Source organism: Hyperoodon ampullatus (genome assembly GCF_949752795.1).
Source record: "Hyperoodon ampullatus genome assembly, chromosome: 3".
NCBI classification, from domain to species: Eukaryota; Metazoa; Chordata; class Mammalia; order Artiodactyla; family Ziphiidae; genus Hyperoodon; species Hyperoodon ampullatus.
The window spans coordinates 145,143,371-145,159,212 of NC_136916.1; the positions used below are offsets into that span (position 1 = coordinate 145,143,371).

General features: G+C 37.6%; 1 protein-coding gene across 9 annotated transcripts in view; it reads left to right on the top strand.

The window, feature by feature from the left end:
• GPHN (gephyrin) overlaps positions 1-15,842 on the top strand; it is a gene marked incomplete at both ends in the record, with an annotated part of 652,555 nt that overhangs the window by 329,528 nt on the left and 307,185 nt on the right. For all 9 annotated transcript variants that reach the window (XM_079700388.1, XM_079700393.1, XM_079700386.1 and 6 more), the window contains one exon: positions 11,486-11,580. In XM_079700388.1, the coding sequence (XP_079556514.1) occupies positions 11,486-11,580 (95 nt within the window). The remainder of the gene's footprint in view (positions 1-11,485; positions 11,581-15,842) is intronic.

Here is a 15,842-nt window from a genome sequence, read left to right on the forward strand (position 1 = left end):
GACAAGTTCCCTGGGCTATAGAATAATTGTTTATGACACCCTTTTTTGCAACTTGAGCAGTCTTTGAAGCATCTTTCTTTTTTTTTTTTTTTTTTTTTATTAGTTTCTGCTTTATAACAAAGTGAATCAGTCATACATATACATCTGTTCCCACATCCCCTCCCTCATGCATCTCCCTCCCTCCCACCCTCCCCATCCCACCCCTCCAGGTGGTCACAAAGCACCGAGCTGATCTCCCTGTGCTCTGCGGCTGCTTCCCACTATCTATCTACCTTACGTTTGGTAGTGTATATATGTCCATGCCTCTCTTTCCCTTTGTCACAGCTTACCCTTCCCCTTCCCCATATCCTCAAGTCCATTCTCAAGTAGGTCTGTGTCTTTATTCCCGTTTTACCCCTAGGTTCTTCATGACATTTTTTTTTTTTTAATTCCATATATATGTGTTAGCATACGGTATTTGTCTTTCTCTTTCTGACTTACTTCACTCTGTATGACAGACTCTAGGTCTATCCACCTCATTACAAATAGCTCAGTTTCGTTTCTTTTTATGGCTGAGTAATATTCCATTGTATATATGTGCCACATCTTCTTTATCCATTCATCCGATGATGGACACTTAGGTTGTTTCCAGCTCCGGGCTATTGTGAATAGAGCTGCAATGAACATTTTGGTACATGTCTCTTTTTGAATTATGGTTTTCTCAGGGTATATGCCTAGTAGTGGGATTGCTGGGTCATATGGTAGTTCTATTTTTAGTTTTTTAAGGAACCTCCATACTGTTCTGCATAGTGGCTGTACCAATTCACATTCCCACCAGCAGTGCAAGAGTGTTCCCTTTTCTCCACACCCTCTCCAGCATTTATTGTTTCTAGATTTCTTGATGATGGCCATTCTGACTGGTGTGAGATGATATCTCATTGTAGTTTTGATTTGCATTTCTCTAATGATTAATGATGTTGAGCATTCTTTCATGTGTTTGTTGGCAGTCTGTATATCTTCTTTGGAGAAATGCCTATTTAAGTCTTCTGCCCATTTTTGGATTGGGTTGTTTGTTTTTTTGCTATTGAGCTGCATGAGCTGTTTATAAATTTTGGAGATTAATCCTTTGTCAGTTGCTTCATTTGCAAATATTTTCTCCCATTCTGAGGGTTGTCTTTTGGTCTTGTTTATGGTTTCCTTTGCTGTGCAAAAGCTTTGAAGTTTCATTAGGTCCCATTTGTTTATCTTTGTTTTTATTTCCATTTCTCTAGGAGGTGGGTCCAAAAGGATCTTGCTGTGATTTATGTCATAGAGTGTTCTACCTATGTTTTCCTCTAAGAGTTTGATAGTTTCTGGCCTTACATTTAGGTCTTTAATCCATTTTGAGCTTATTTTTGTGTATGGTGTTAGGGAATGATCTAATCTCATACTTTTACATGTCCCTGTCCAGTTTTCCCAGCACCACTTATTGAAGAGGCTGTCCTTTCTCCACTGTACATTCCTGCCTCCTTTATCAAAGATAAGTTGGCCATATGTGCGTGGGTTTATCTCTGGGCTTTCTATCCTGATCCACTGATCTATCTTTCTGTTTTTATGCCAGTACCACACTGTCTTAATTACTGTAGCTTTGTAGTATAGTCTGAAGTCAGGGAGCCTGATTCCTCCAGCTCCGTTTTTCGTTCTCAAGATTGCTTTGGCTATTCGGGGTCTTTTGTTTTTCCAAACAAATTTTGAAATTTTTTGTTCTACTTCTGTGAAAAATGCCAGTGGTAGTTTGATAGGGATTGCCCTGAATCTGTAGATTGCTTTGGGTAGTAGAGTCATTTTCACAATATTGATTCTTCCAATCCAGGAGCATGGTATATCTCTCCATCTATTTATATCATCTTTAATTTCTTTCATCAGTGTCTTATAATTTTCTGCATACAGGTCTTTTGTCTCCTTAGGTAGGTTTATTCCTAGATATTTTATTCTTTTTGTTGCAATGGTAAATGGGAGTGTTTTCTTGATTTCATTTTCAGATTTTTCATCATTAGTGTACAGGAATGCCAGAGATTTCTGTGCATTAATTTTGTATCCTGCTACTTTACCAAATTCATTGATTAGCTCTAGTAGTTTTTCGGTAGCATCTTTAGGATTCTCTATGTATAGTATCATGTCATCTGCAAACAGTGACAGCTTTACTTCTTCTTTTCCGATTTGGATTCCTTTTATTTCCTTTTCTTCTCTGATTGCTGTGGCTAAAACTTCCAAAACTATGTTGAATAAGAGTGGTGAGAGTGGGCAGCCTTGTCTTGTTCCTGATCTTAGTGGAAATGGTTTCAGTTTTTCACCATTGAGGACAATGTTGGCTGTGGGTTTGTCATATATGGCCTTTATTATGTTGAGGAAAGTTCCCTCTATGCCTACTTTCTGCAGGGTTTTTATCATAAATGGGTGTTGAATTTTGTCGAAAGCTTTCTCTGCATCTATTGAGATGATCATATGGTTTTTCTCCTTCAACTTGTTAATATGGTGTATCACATTGATTCATTTGCGTATATTGAAGAATCCTTGCATTCCTGGAATAAACCCCACTTGATCATGGTGTATGATCCTTTTAATGTGCTGTTGGATTCTGTTTGCTAGTATTTTGTTGAGGATTTTTGCATCTATGTTCATCAGTGATATTGGCCTGTAGTTTTCTTTCTTTGTGACATCCTTGCCTGGTTTTGGTATCAAGGTGATGGTGGCCTCGTAGAATGAGTTTGGGAGTGTTCCTTCCTCTGATATTGTTTGGAAGAGTTTGAGAAGGATGGGTGTTAGCTCTTCTCTAAATGTTTGATAGAATTCGCCTGTGAAGCCATCTGGTCCTGGGCTTTTGTTTGATGGAAGATTTTTAATCACAGTTTCAATTTCAGTGCTTGTGATTGGTCTATTCATATTTTCTATTTCTTCCTGAGTCAGTCTTGGTAGGTTGTGCATTTCTAAGAATTTGTCCATTTCTTCCAGGTTGTCCATTTTATTGGCATAGAGTTGCTTATAGTAATCTCTCATGATCTTTTGTATTTCTGCAGTGTCAGTTGTTACTTCTCCTTTTTCATTTCTAATTCTACTGATTTGAGTCTTCTCCCTTCTTTTCTTGATGAGTCTGGCTAATGGTTTGTCAATTTTGTTTATCTTCTCAAAGAACCAGCTTTTAGTTTGGTTGATCTTTGCTATTGTTTCCTTCATTTCTTTTTCATTTATTTCTGATCTGATCTTTATGATTTCTTTCCTTCTGCTAACTTTGGGGGTTTTTTGTTCTTCTTTCTCTAATTGCTTTAGGTGCAGGGTCAGGTTGTTTACTCGAAATGTTTCCTGTTTCTTAAGGTGGGATTGTATTGCTATAAACTTCCCCCTTAGAACTGCTTTTGCTGCGTCCCATAGGTTTTGGGTCGTCGTGTCTCCATTGTCATTTGTTTCTAAGTATTTCTTAATTTCCTCTTTGATTTCTTCAGTGATCACTTCATTATTGAGTAGTGTATTGTTTAGCCTCCATGTGTTTGTATTTTTTACAGATCTTTTCCTGTAATTGATGTCTAGTCTCATAGCATTGTGGTCGGAAAAGATACTTGATACAATTTCAATTTTCTTAAATTTACCAAGGCTTGATTTGTGACCCAAGATATGATCTATCCTGGAGAATGTTCCATGAGCACTTGAGAAAAATGTGTATTCTGTTGTTTTTGGGTGGAATGTCCTATAAATATCAATTAAGTCCATCTTGTTTAATGTATCATTTAAAGCTTGTGTTTCCTTATTTATTTTCATTTTGGATGATCTGTCCATTGGTGAAAGTGGGGTGTTAAAGTCCCCTACTATGATTGTGTTACTGTCGATTTCCCCTTTTATGGCTGTTAGTATTTGCCTTATGTATTGAGGTGCTCCTATGTTGGGTGCATAAATATTTACAATTGTTATATCTTCTTCTTGGATCGATCCCTTTATCGTTATGTAGTGTCCTTCTTTGTCTCTTCTAATAGTCTTTATTTTAAAGTCTATTTTGTCTGATATAAGAATTGCTACTCCAGCTTTCTTTTGATTTCCATTTGCATGGAATATCTTTTTCCATCCCCTTACTTTCAATCTGTATGTGTCTCTAGGTCTGAAGTGGGTCTCTTGTAGACAGCATATATATGGGTCTTGTTTTTGTATCCATTCAGCCACTCTGTGTCTTTTGGTGGGAGCATTTAGTCCATTTACATTTAAGGTAATTATTGATATGTATGTTCCTATTCCCATTTCCTTAATGGCTTTGGGTTCGTTATTGTAGGTATAGTCCTTCTGTTGTGTTTCTTGCCTAGAGAAGTTCCTTTAGCATTTGTTGTAAAGCTGGTTTGGTGGTGCTGAACTCTCTCAGCTTTTGCTTGTCTGTAAAGGTTTTAATTTCTCCATCAAATCTGAATGAGATCCTTGCTGGGTAGAGTAATCTTGTTTGCAGGTTTCTCTCCTTCATCACTTTAATTATGTCCTGCCACTCCCTTCTGGCTTGTAGAGTTTCTGCTGAGAGATCAGCTGTTAACCTGATGGGGATTCCCTTGTGTGTTATTTGTTGTTTTTCCCTTGCTGCTTTTAATATGATTTCTTTGTGTTTAATTTTTGACAGTTTGCTTAATATGTGTCTTGGCGTATTTCTTCTTGGATTTATTCTGTATGGGACTCTCTGTGCCTCCTGGACTTGATTAACTATTTCCTTTCCCATATTAGGGAAGTTTTCAACTATAATCTCTTCAAATATTTTCTCAGTCCCTTTCTTTTTCTCTTCTTCTTCTGGAACCCCTATAATTCGAATGTTGGTGCGTTTAATGTTGTCCCAGAGGTCTCTGAGACTGTCCTCTGTTCTTTTCATTCTTTTTTCTTTATTTTTCTCTGCATCAGTTATTTCCACTATTTTATCTTCCACCTCACTTATCCGTTCTTCTGCCTCAGTTATTCTGCTATTGATCCCATCTAGAGTATTTTTCATTTCATTTATTGTGTTTTTAATCGATGCTTGATTTATCTTTAGTTCTTCTAGGTCCTTGTTAACTGTTTCTTGCATATTGTCTATTCTATTTCCAAGATTTTGGATCTGGGAAATAGAATCTTGGATCAGCTTTACTATCATTATTCTGAATTCTTTTTCAGGTAGACTGCCTATTACCTCTTCATTTGTTAGGTCTGGTAGGTTTTTATCTTGCTCCTTCACCTGCTGTGTGTTTTTCTGCTTTCTCATTTTGCTTATGTTACTGTGTTTGGGGTCTCCTTTTTGCAGGCTGCAGATTCGTAGTTCCCGTTGTTTTTGGTGTCTGTCCCCCGTGGCTAAGGTTGTTTCAGTAGGTTGTGTAGGCTTCCTGGTGAGGGGGACTAATGCCTGTGTTCTGGTGGTTGAAGCTCGATCTTGTCTTTCTGGTGGACAGGTCCACGTCTGGTGGTGTGTTTTGGGGTGCCTGTGGCCTTATTATGTTTTTAGGTATCCTCTCTGCTAATGGGTGGGGTTGTGTTCCTGCCTTGCTAGATGCTTGGCATAGGGTGACCAGCACTGTAGCTTGCTGGTCGTTGACTGAAGCTGGGTGCTGGTGTTGAGATGGAGATCCCTGGGAGATTTTCGCTGCTTGATATTATGTGAAGCTGGGAGGTCTCTTGTGGACCCGTGTCCTGAAGTTGGCTCTCCCACTTCAGAGGCACAGCACTAACTCCTGGCTGCAGCACCAAGAGCCTTTCATCCACCCGGCTCAGAATAACAGTGAGAAAAAGTAGAAAGAAATAATTAGTAGAAGAAAGAAAGAGAGATTGAAAGAAAGGAAGAAGGGAAGTAAGGAAGGAAGGAAGGAAGAAAGAAAGAAAGGAGGGAGGGAGGAAGGATGGAAAGAAAGGAAAGAAAGGAGGGAGGGAGGGAGGAATGAAAGCAAAAGGAAGAGTGAATGGAAGAAGAGAGGGAGGGAGGGAGGAAGGAAAGAAAGAAAGAAAGACAGGAGGGAGGGAGGGAGGGAGGAAGGAAAGAAAAAGAAAGTGGAAAGAAGAAGGGTGGGAGGGAGGGAGGGATGGAGGAAAGAAAAAGAAAGAAGGAAAGGAGGAGCGGAGGGAGGGAGGGAGGAAGGGAAGGGAGGAAAAAAAGAAAGAGCAGGTAAAGTAAAATAGAATAAAGTATGAAATATAGTAGCGTTATTAAAATTAAAAAGTAATTATTGAAAAAAAACACGGACCGAAAGAACCCTGGGACATATCGTGGAAGCAAAGCTATACAGAGAAAATCTTAAACAGAAGATTACACATACACATTCACAAAAAGAGAGCAGGGGGAAAAAACAAAAATCTTGCTCTCCAAGTCCACCTCCTCGATTTGGGATAATTCGTTGTAAAAAGAGGAAAAGGGCGAAAAGTCTGAAATCTTGCTAAGTCCACCTCCTTAATTTGAGATAATTCGTTGTAAAAAGAGGAAAAAAAAGGGGGGGAAAGTCTTAAATCTTGTCCTCAAGGTCCACTTCCTCAATTTGGGATGATTCGCTGTCCATTCATGCACTCCACAGACGCAGGGCACATCAAATGGACCGTGGAGCTTTAATCCGCTGCCTCGGAGGCTGCACAGAGAGATTTCCCTGTCTCTGCTCTCACAGCTCCCGGGTCTCAGCCTTGGACCTGGCCCCGCCTCTGCGCGTAGGTCGCCGGAGGGCGTCCGTTCTTCGCTCAGACAGGACGGGTTTAAAGGAGCCGCTGATTCGGGGGTTCTGGCTCACTCAGGCAGAGGGGAGGGAGGGGAATGCCCTCTCCTCGCGCACCAGGCAACAAAAGGGAAAAAAGTCTCTTGCCTCTCCGGTAGCTCCAGACCCTTTCCCCGGACTCCCTCCGGGCTAGCACTAACCCCTTCAGGCTCTCTTCCTGCCGCCAGCCCCAGACCTCTCCCTGCGCTCCGACTGAAAGCCGATACCCGAGCCTCAGCTCCCAGCCCCGCCCGCCCTGGCGGCCGAGCAGACAAGTCTCTCGGGCTGGTGTGTGCCTGAGGGCACCGATCCTCTGTGCCAAAATCTCTCTGCTTTGCCCTCCACACCCCTGTTGCTGTGCTCTCCTCCGCTACTCCGAAGCTTTCCCCCTCCGCCACCTGCAGTCTCCGCCCTCGAAGGGGCTTGTAGTGTGTAGAAACCTTCCCTCCTTCACGGCTCCCTCCCACTGGTGCAGGTCCCGTCCATATCCTATTGTCTCTGTTTATTCTTTTTTTCTTTTGACCTACCCAGGTATGTGGGGAGTTTCTTGCCTTTTGGGGGGTCTGAGGTCTTCTGTCAGCGTTCAGTAGGTGTTCTGTTGGAGTTGTTCCACGTGTAGATGAATTTCTGATGTATCTGTGGGGAGGAAGGTGATCTCCGCGTCTTACTCTTCCGCCATCTTCCTCCGGCCCCTGAAGCATCTTTCTGACTTTCATGTTATCTTCAAAGTGTCAAGGGTAAAAGAAAAAATCACAATAAGTGATTTTGCATAGGAGATTGCAATCTTCAAAGTTTAGAAAGTATTTAGAAGTTAAAAATAAAATGTCTTATTTAAAGAGTATAGCTAAATCCAATTAAACCTCATTATTTTGGAATCTACTAGTTGAAAAAAGGTTATATCTGAAGTAAGAATATAAATTTCTACTATTGCTCAAGGAAAAACAGAATTTGGTAATCAAATTAATAACATAAAAAAAAGTGGGAAATGGAATGAAACTAATTAAGAAAAAGGATTTCAAACTTTTAATAGCATCTTTTTTGCCATTGATTATGAATAGTCCATTGATAATGATTGCTTATTATCTACTTGTTAACACGTACTGATAACCTTCATTTATCTGTGCTTGTCATCCTAATGTATATGATTGAAGGAATAAAGCTACATTTGTTAAAACCACTCTTCTGTTTGGATTTTCTAGTAAGTTAGACAGATCGTTTTTTCTCATTTTATTCTAAACTAACTTTTATTCTCTTGCTCTTTGCCTTCTAGTTGAGCCTCTCCATTTACAGTTTACAGATGTTTTCACCCAGCTCTTGCCCTCCTGTCCATCTTCCAATTTCCATCTCGTTTGGCTGTTTCTTCCCTTTAGATACCATTATTTCAGTATTCTTCTTCCTGCCCCCAACTTGTCAATGTTCTTACATTTAGGTTCTTGTTCTCTGTTCTCTTTCCCCTCATCTTTGGTTCTCAACCACTGTTTCTAGGTTTGGTTTCTGGATTTTTCTATTATTTCTCTTTTTTAACTGGTATAATCAAAACTGCAAGGATGTAACAATTGGAAAGCAGAGGCATAGAGAAAATTGACATGTATTGAATACCTACCTACTCTATGCTAGGTGATTTACTGACATCATTTAATTCTCATAAAATGTAGGTATGCTTTATTATTAGCTCCATTTTATTCATAAATACACTGAAGCTCAGAGAGATTAAATATTTTGTTCTAATTCACAGAGCAACTAAGTGATAAAGCTGGGTTTCAAGCCTATTGGTTCATTTATTCACTCCTTTATTCAACAAATATTTATTGAGTACATGTTCTGTATGTTGGACACTATGGTAGGTGCTTCAACAGATCCAGTCCTTACTCTCCAGACCTTAATTATATGGTGGTATTCTCTGACTTCACAGATGGTGATCTTTTTGCTACAGCAAACAGAAGAAGAGAAAATAAAAAGTAAACAGAATGGTTCTGATGTTTTATGGAAAAGATATATTTGATATAGATGTAAGAAAGACTATATTTGTGCATTATTTAGGAATATATAGCAAAAGGGTTGCTTTGTGTCTAGTCCTGGAGAGGATCGCCCTCCTCATTCACCCCTGTCAACACCAATGCCTTTTAGTGGCATCACCACAATATATATTTTCCTCTTATGTTCTATGCTGTACAAGATTTATGTCTATAGGCCAACATTGTCTAGAAGGTCTTCAGAAAGAATTAACTGTCCTCCCTAAATTATGTTTGGAAAAAGATGAAGACCCCTGTGTAAGAATACATACATTCATTCATCCATCTATTATCCATATATTTACTTATACCCTAAAAAGTATTTAAGATGGTTTAGCCAAATACATAAAATACATCAGAACTTTTTATAAGATAAATATGGAAAAATATGGCAAGGAAAAATAAGATGAAATTGGGTTGTATTCAGTAAGCCTACTAAAAAATATTCATAAATTTGTCTCTCTTCTCAAGGGTAACTTGATTCACAGTCATCATAATTTTAAAAACAAACTGGTATCACAGAAGTGTACCCCATTCCTAGTTGTAATACTTAAGGGGAAATTTCTCCTACAGGTCCCCCTAAAGAGGACCTCAGTACAGTGTGGTGAGCAATGGTCTCAAATACTAGCTAAAATAAATATGAGTTTCACTGAGCCATTTAATTGTATCCACCTGCATACCATAAAAGCAAAGTCCAGTAAAACAATTCTTTTAAAAGTGGATGGGCCTTTTCAGACCACTGTAGTCTGGCCAAATCCAACGGTATATTTTAGAGGATCTCGAAAAATGAATGGATTACATTTCTTTTAGGCAATTCTCATATGTAATTTGTCAATTGAGTTTTTCATGTACTAGATAACAGCGAGTTTACACGCTCTTACAAGTTTTACTCACTACTGCAACATCATTGTGTAGAATAACACCTAGTACATAGTAGGTGCTTAATAAGTATTTGTTGTATGGGTGGATAAATGCTGTGCTTTGAAGTATGTAAGTGAAAGACTTCCTCTGTCACTTCTCTGTTGATATTTTCTTCCTTTGTCCTTAAATAACGTGTGCTACTATACTTTGGAGTATATCATCTTTATATGGACCCTCAAATTCATTAAATGTCAGGCATTGCTTAGGTGACTTTTTCAAAAAGATAATGAAATCAATATTAACCCTATACAAAGAGCTGTTTTAAGATTGTTCTCAGTAACATCCCTTTGTTGATTTTTAGGGCTCTAAGATTTTAAGGTCCCTAAGAAGAAGTTGTAAACTTCAGTGAAGCAATTTTAACATGGAAATAGTGTTTCTTCTCAGGAGACCTCAAAATCATATCGGATTTATTAAATTTGGAAAACATGGGAAAGATTATATATAACACTAGCTCAACAATTTTCAGCTATATATTGATATTTTAATGAAAGTAGTTAACTCCCAAACTTAGAAATTTAAGAATGTCCTTTTCTCTTTCCTGCTGGCCCTTTATTTTTAAAGCAGGTTTTATTGAAAAGCATTATGGTAGTGTTAATTTTCCTTTAAAATTTCTGACATTGTTAAATACTGCATTATGCTGGGATTCAGTGAACCAGTAGATTACATCAATTCCAGTAATCCTTTATTCTATATAATTATAAGGGATTAACTAATTTATATGCATCTTAAAAGTTTATTTATAACATCAACTGGCATGTAACACATACTTGCTGCATTTTAACTGCTCTGCCCAGATTTCTTACTCTTCGAAAATCTATTGAGCTATTATGACAATCTGAGGCTTCATTTTAAAGTTTAGGTTATTAGGCTAGATGAGACATTTACCAACCTAAATTTTGCCTAGAATAGTGATTTTACTTAGGATGATCACTCGACTTCTAAGGAAATATTGAACTATCAATCTTTCACTATATTTTTCCATAACTTACTTTTTATTTTGTTTGCCTTTCTTCTTATTTACTGTAATACTTTATTTTGCAAGCTTTCTTCCTGTGTTGCTCCCAGTTATTGTAACCTGCTGCATATGTAGAAAGAGGATTAGAAATGGATTAAATCATGTGTTTCACTCCCAACTTTAGCCTAAAACATATCTTAACCATCACATTATGATAAATATATGCCTATTTTCATTGACCTTTAGAAAATGAAATTTTCTTGCCTCCTTCAGTACCTTATTTGAGGTTTAACCACACTTGTCTTAAGAATGCCCTATCTTAAAACTTCTATTATATAGTTGAAGCCTATCACTTCATTAATTCTTTTTTAAAAACAATCAGATAGTTCATTTATATCGAAGATATGGAAACGGTAAATCTAGAGTTTTTCTTCTCCCCAATTTATGGGGAAAGTTGACTTGATGATTTCTTGAGTTCCATTTATTATATCATAAAAATGATAGAGCTAGGAGAGATACAAGGTGATCTTGGGTTTTTATGGACTAATTATTTCAAGAGTAATAGACAAAGAAAACTACCCAGATTTCTTATTCTGTGAAAATCTATTGAGCTCTTATAGCAATCTGAGGCTTAATTTTAAAATATAGGTTATTAGGCAAGATGAGATTTCTATTAAATACTTATGAATTGTAAGGGATAAGAAAGGTCTGCTAATGTAAAAGCTCCCTTGATGTTCTGGTCCTCAGCTTTTATTCAGTGGTCCCAAAGAATTGAGTCTTGATGCCTTAAAAAAAATATTTGGAGAACTAAGTATGGTTTATAGATAGCATGATTTATAATTAAGTTAATTTTACTACTCTGCCTTCCTTATTTTTGGTTAATTTCACTCAGTCTGCTATTTAATCTTTAATTACAGGCCACAAAAGAAGTAATAGAACGGGAAGCGCCAGGGATGGCCCTGGCAATGCTGATGGGATCACTTAATGTTACACCTCTGGGCATGCTCTCTAGGTAAGAAAGTCACCAACATGTTGCAAAGAAAATTAATTCCATACCACTAATCACTACAACAGATTGATAAACCTAAGAAACTCCAGTCATACCACTTAATTTTGCCCCCCTTATTTCCCAGAGTTATGAGTCTCAGTATCCTGTCTAGTTAAATATTGGCCACAGTTTCTTTCAAGTTCTTTTTTTGTTTGCTTGTTTGTTTTTGCGTATCGTGTTGAAACTTATAGAAAATATTGTATTACTGCTAAAAGTTATCAGTTACAACCCCAAGAAGAGTCCAGTTTATTAAGATGTAAAATATTCTTTCTGTGTGTGATTATAATCATCAATTAATTTCCCTTAGTTGTCATTAAATACTAATTTAGTAAAACTAAGCAGTAGAGTCTTTTTTAATAAGTTTTTACAAGTTAGGAGCTTTATTTCAATTTGTAAATAGGCATATTGATGTGTGGTCATGAAAAGAAGCTCAATCAATAATATATTACTAGTATATTAAATTAGTATATTTAAAACTATGCCTTTGTTGACCTAGATGGTGACATCCATCCTCAATTTGATGGTTTAGTTATTTATTTGTTATTATTTTAGCAATTCTTAGATTAAAATCCCCTTTAATGAGAACAACATTCATCACTTAGGTTAAAGACAGAAATACCAACTTAGTGAGAATCTGTTGATTTAATGACCATTGATTAATACAGTTGATTTCAGAGCAATCTAGAAAATACACAGCAACTTTATAATTGCAGGGTTTCACAATCATTATTTATAGCCATTTATTGATCCTGTATGCAATATGAATATAAAAGTAAATATATCTATTGAATGCATAGAATATGAGTTATAATGCTCTTTCTGTTACTTAGACTAAGTTTGTATGCCATAAATGTCAGCCACTTGAAACACAGCTACAGGGAAATGTGAATGGGTCATTAGTTAACTGTATTTTCTTTCCTATTACAGATACTATATTATAACATTTCATTTTAATAAGAGCAAAAAAATAACTAAAGTAGCTTGATAGAGATTTTAAATTTAAAAGTCCATGCTGGTCTTTAATGAACTCACATTGATTCTTTTACGCTGTTCTTTTTTTTTTTTCGGTACGCAGGCCTCTCACTGTTGTGGCCTCTCCCGTTGCAGAGCACAGGCTCCGGATGCGCAGGCTCAGCAGTCACGGCTCACGGGCTCAGCCTCTCCGCGGCACGTGGGATCTTCCTGGACCGGGGCACGAACCCATGTCCCCTGCATCGGCATGCGGACTCTCAACCACTGCGCCACCAGGGAAGCCCTATGCTGTTCTTTTTTTAACCCTTACTTATATTACCTGACTGTAGATCAAAGGTCACATTTGGTCCCTTTTCTCTATGGAATTAAGTAGTAGTCTTTGAACATAAAAGAACTCTTTCTTAGGCTTCCCTGGTGGCGCAGTGGTTGAGAGTCCGCATGCCGATGCAGGGGACATGGGTTCGTGCCCCGGTCTGGGAGGATCCCGCGTGCCGCGGAGAGGCTGGGCCTGTGAGCCGTGGCTGCTGGGCCTGCACATCCAGAACCTGTGCTCTGCGACGGGAGAGGCCACAACATTGAGAGGCCCGCGTACCACATAAAAAAAAAAAAGGAAAGAACTCTTTCTTGGCATTCAAGGAATATAGTCAAGAAAGAATTAAACGTTATCTCTTGTTAATTATTTTATAATAAAAATCTAATTCAACAGACATAATAATACTCTATTTGCCAGGCCTTATATTAACCATTAGGGATGTAAGTATGGAAAGAAAAGTAAGAAATGGTCCTTACCTTCAGGATCCCCAGTTTATCTGGAGAACTTGTTCCTTACAACTGCTAAGGTAACTCTTTAAACTGAATATAGCTTTCTTGATCTAATATAGAAATAGCACTTTCGCCTTATTGAAAGATTTTTCTGGATTAATTTCTCCGCTGCCTTCTGAATCCGCATAATTACTGAGCAGTGGACTGCTGAGTGAGTGGGAAATAAGTTAGCAAGAGCTGATTTTAAGTATTTTGGAATAAATTTTAAGTAATTTTAGAATAAGTCCATCATCTTTAGGCTGAAGGCTTTGAAAACTAAAGCGTACACAGCATAGTATACACAAGCAGATTCTATATACACATGGTATACACAGCCAGATTCTTCTGGCTTTTCTTTATGTTCATTACCTATCGCACTGAGAGTTTATTTACAAATGTGAAACAGAGATAGTAGTTGGCATGAGGTATGGAAAAGGGAATTGTGGACTATTTCCCTTACTGTTTATTTTTTGGTGCTTTTCAAATCATTTAAAAAAAAAATTTAAACAGCCATGATTAGATTGATGCTTCCTTTCTTTAGCATTTTTACCTTGTATGTACTTGTAGCTTTGTACATGCTTATATTATAACATGTGCTATATTGTAATTATTTACTTTCTTGTCTGTTTTACCTAATTTGTATAAAATCCAAATTTGTATTAAGAACAGCAGCTTTATCTTATTCATTTTATATCCTCAGCCCCAAAACAATTTCTGACACATAGTAGGTACTCAAAAAAATGTTTCTTGTTATGGTTACTATTGATAACTCAGTGTTTCATCCTAGCTGTAATAGAGTTTTTTTTCAAGGTTAAGTAATGCATCAAGTTGGTGCCTTGCCTTCCTATTTTTATCTCTAGAGAGCAGCATTAAATAAAAATAATTTTTTAAATTACTAAATCTGTTTAAATGATTTTCATCTGCTTGGTTAACTTAATATCTTCCAGTTTTCCAGGTTTTTTTTTGTACAAGTAAGTTGGAAGATTGCATCAAGTAAAGGTTAAGAGCATCATCTCTGAACTCAGACTGCTTGGGTTCTATTCTTGCTCTGTTACTAGCTACATAACATTTTTTTCTCATCTCTATAATGAGGATGTTAGTAGTACAAGCCTTCTTGCATTAAGTAAACTAGTCCATTTAAGTGCCCAGAACAGTTGATTCATAGTAAGTTTAAGTGTTGATCACTGTTGTGTTGTTATTTGTTCAGAGTTCTAGTTCTTAGAGCAAGTCTGCTGGCAGAACCTTTTAATGCTTTCCTTCATCTGGAAATGTCTTTATCTTACCTTTATTCCTGAAGGATATTTTCACTAGGTATAGAATTATGGATTGACAATTCTTTCCTTTCAGCATTTAAAAAAATGTTATTCTTTTATCTTCTGGCTTCATGGTTTCTTTGGAGAAATCCACAGTCTTTTGAATTGATATTCCCTTATTTGTATGATTTTTTTCTCTGGATGCTTTGAAGATATTTTTTCTTTATTTTTGATTTCAACAATTTGATTATTATGTATCTGGCTGTGGTTTTCTTTGAGTTTATACATTTGGGTTAAAAGAGCTTCTTGAATCTGTAAACTTGATGTCCTTAACCAAATTTGGGAAATCTAGCTATTTTTCAGATTTTTCTTTTTCTGCACCAATCTCTTTCTCATTTTCTTCTGGTACTTTTGTGATATGGATTATACATCTTTTGATAACATATCACAGGTTTCTGATGTTCATTTTTTTTAACCATTTTTACTCTATCCTTCAGATTGTTTTTATTAATCTATCTTCAAGTTCACTAACGTTTTTCCCCTTTCATTTTCATTTTGCCCTTGAGCCTATTTAGTGAATTTTTTAAAATATTTGTTTACTTATTTATTTATTTGACTCCGTTGGGTCTTAGTTGCAGCATGCCGGATCTTCACTGAGGCATAGAGGATCTTTCATTGCTACACATGGGCTCTTCATTGTGGCGCACGGGCTTCTCTCTAGTTGTGGCGTGTGGGTTTTCTCTTCTCTAGTTGTGGCGTGAGCTCCAGAGCACGTGGGTTCTGTAGTTTGCAGCACACCGGCTCTCTCATTGAGGCGCGCGAGCTCAGTAGTTGTGGCACACGGGCTTAGTTGCCCCGCAGCATGTGGGATCTTAATTCCCCGACCAGGGATCAAACCCGCGTCCCCTGCATTGGAAGGCAGAGTCTTTACCACTGGACCACCGGGAAAGTCCCTCCAGTGCATTTTAAAATTACAGATACAGTATTTTTTCAGTTCTAAAATTTCTATTCAGCTGCTTTTTTATGGTTCTATTTCTTTGCTAAGAATTTCTATCTTTGCATTTATTTCAAAAGGAGAATGGTCAGCAACCCGGCGAGCTAGGTGAGGCCAGTGCGTCCGCGCCTGCAGCGCCCTCCGGGCGGGGAGAGGGGCCGCCGGCATCAGCCCGGGCAGCGGCATCCATGTGGTGGCGTCCCTAG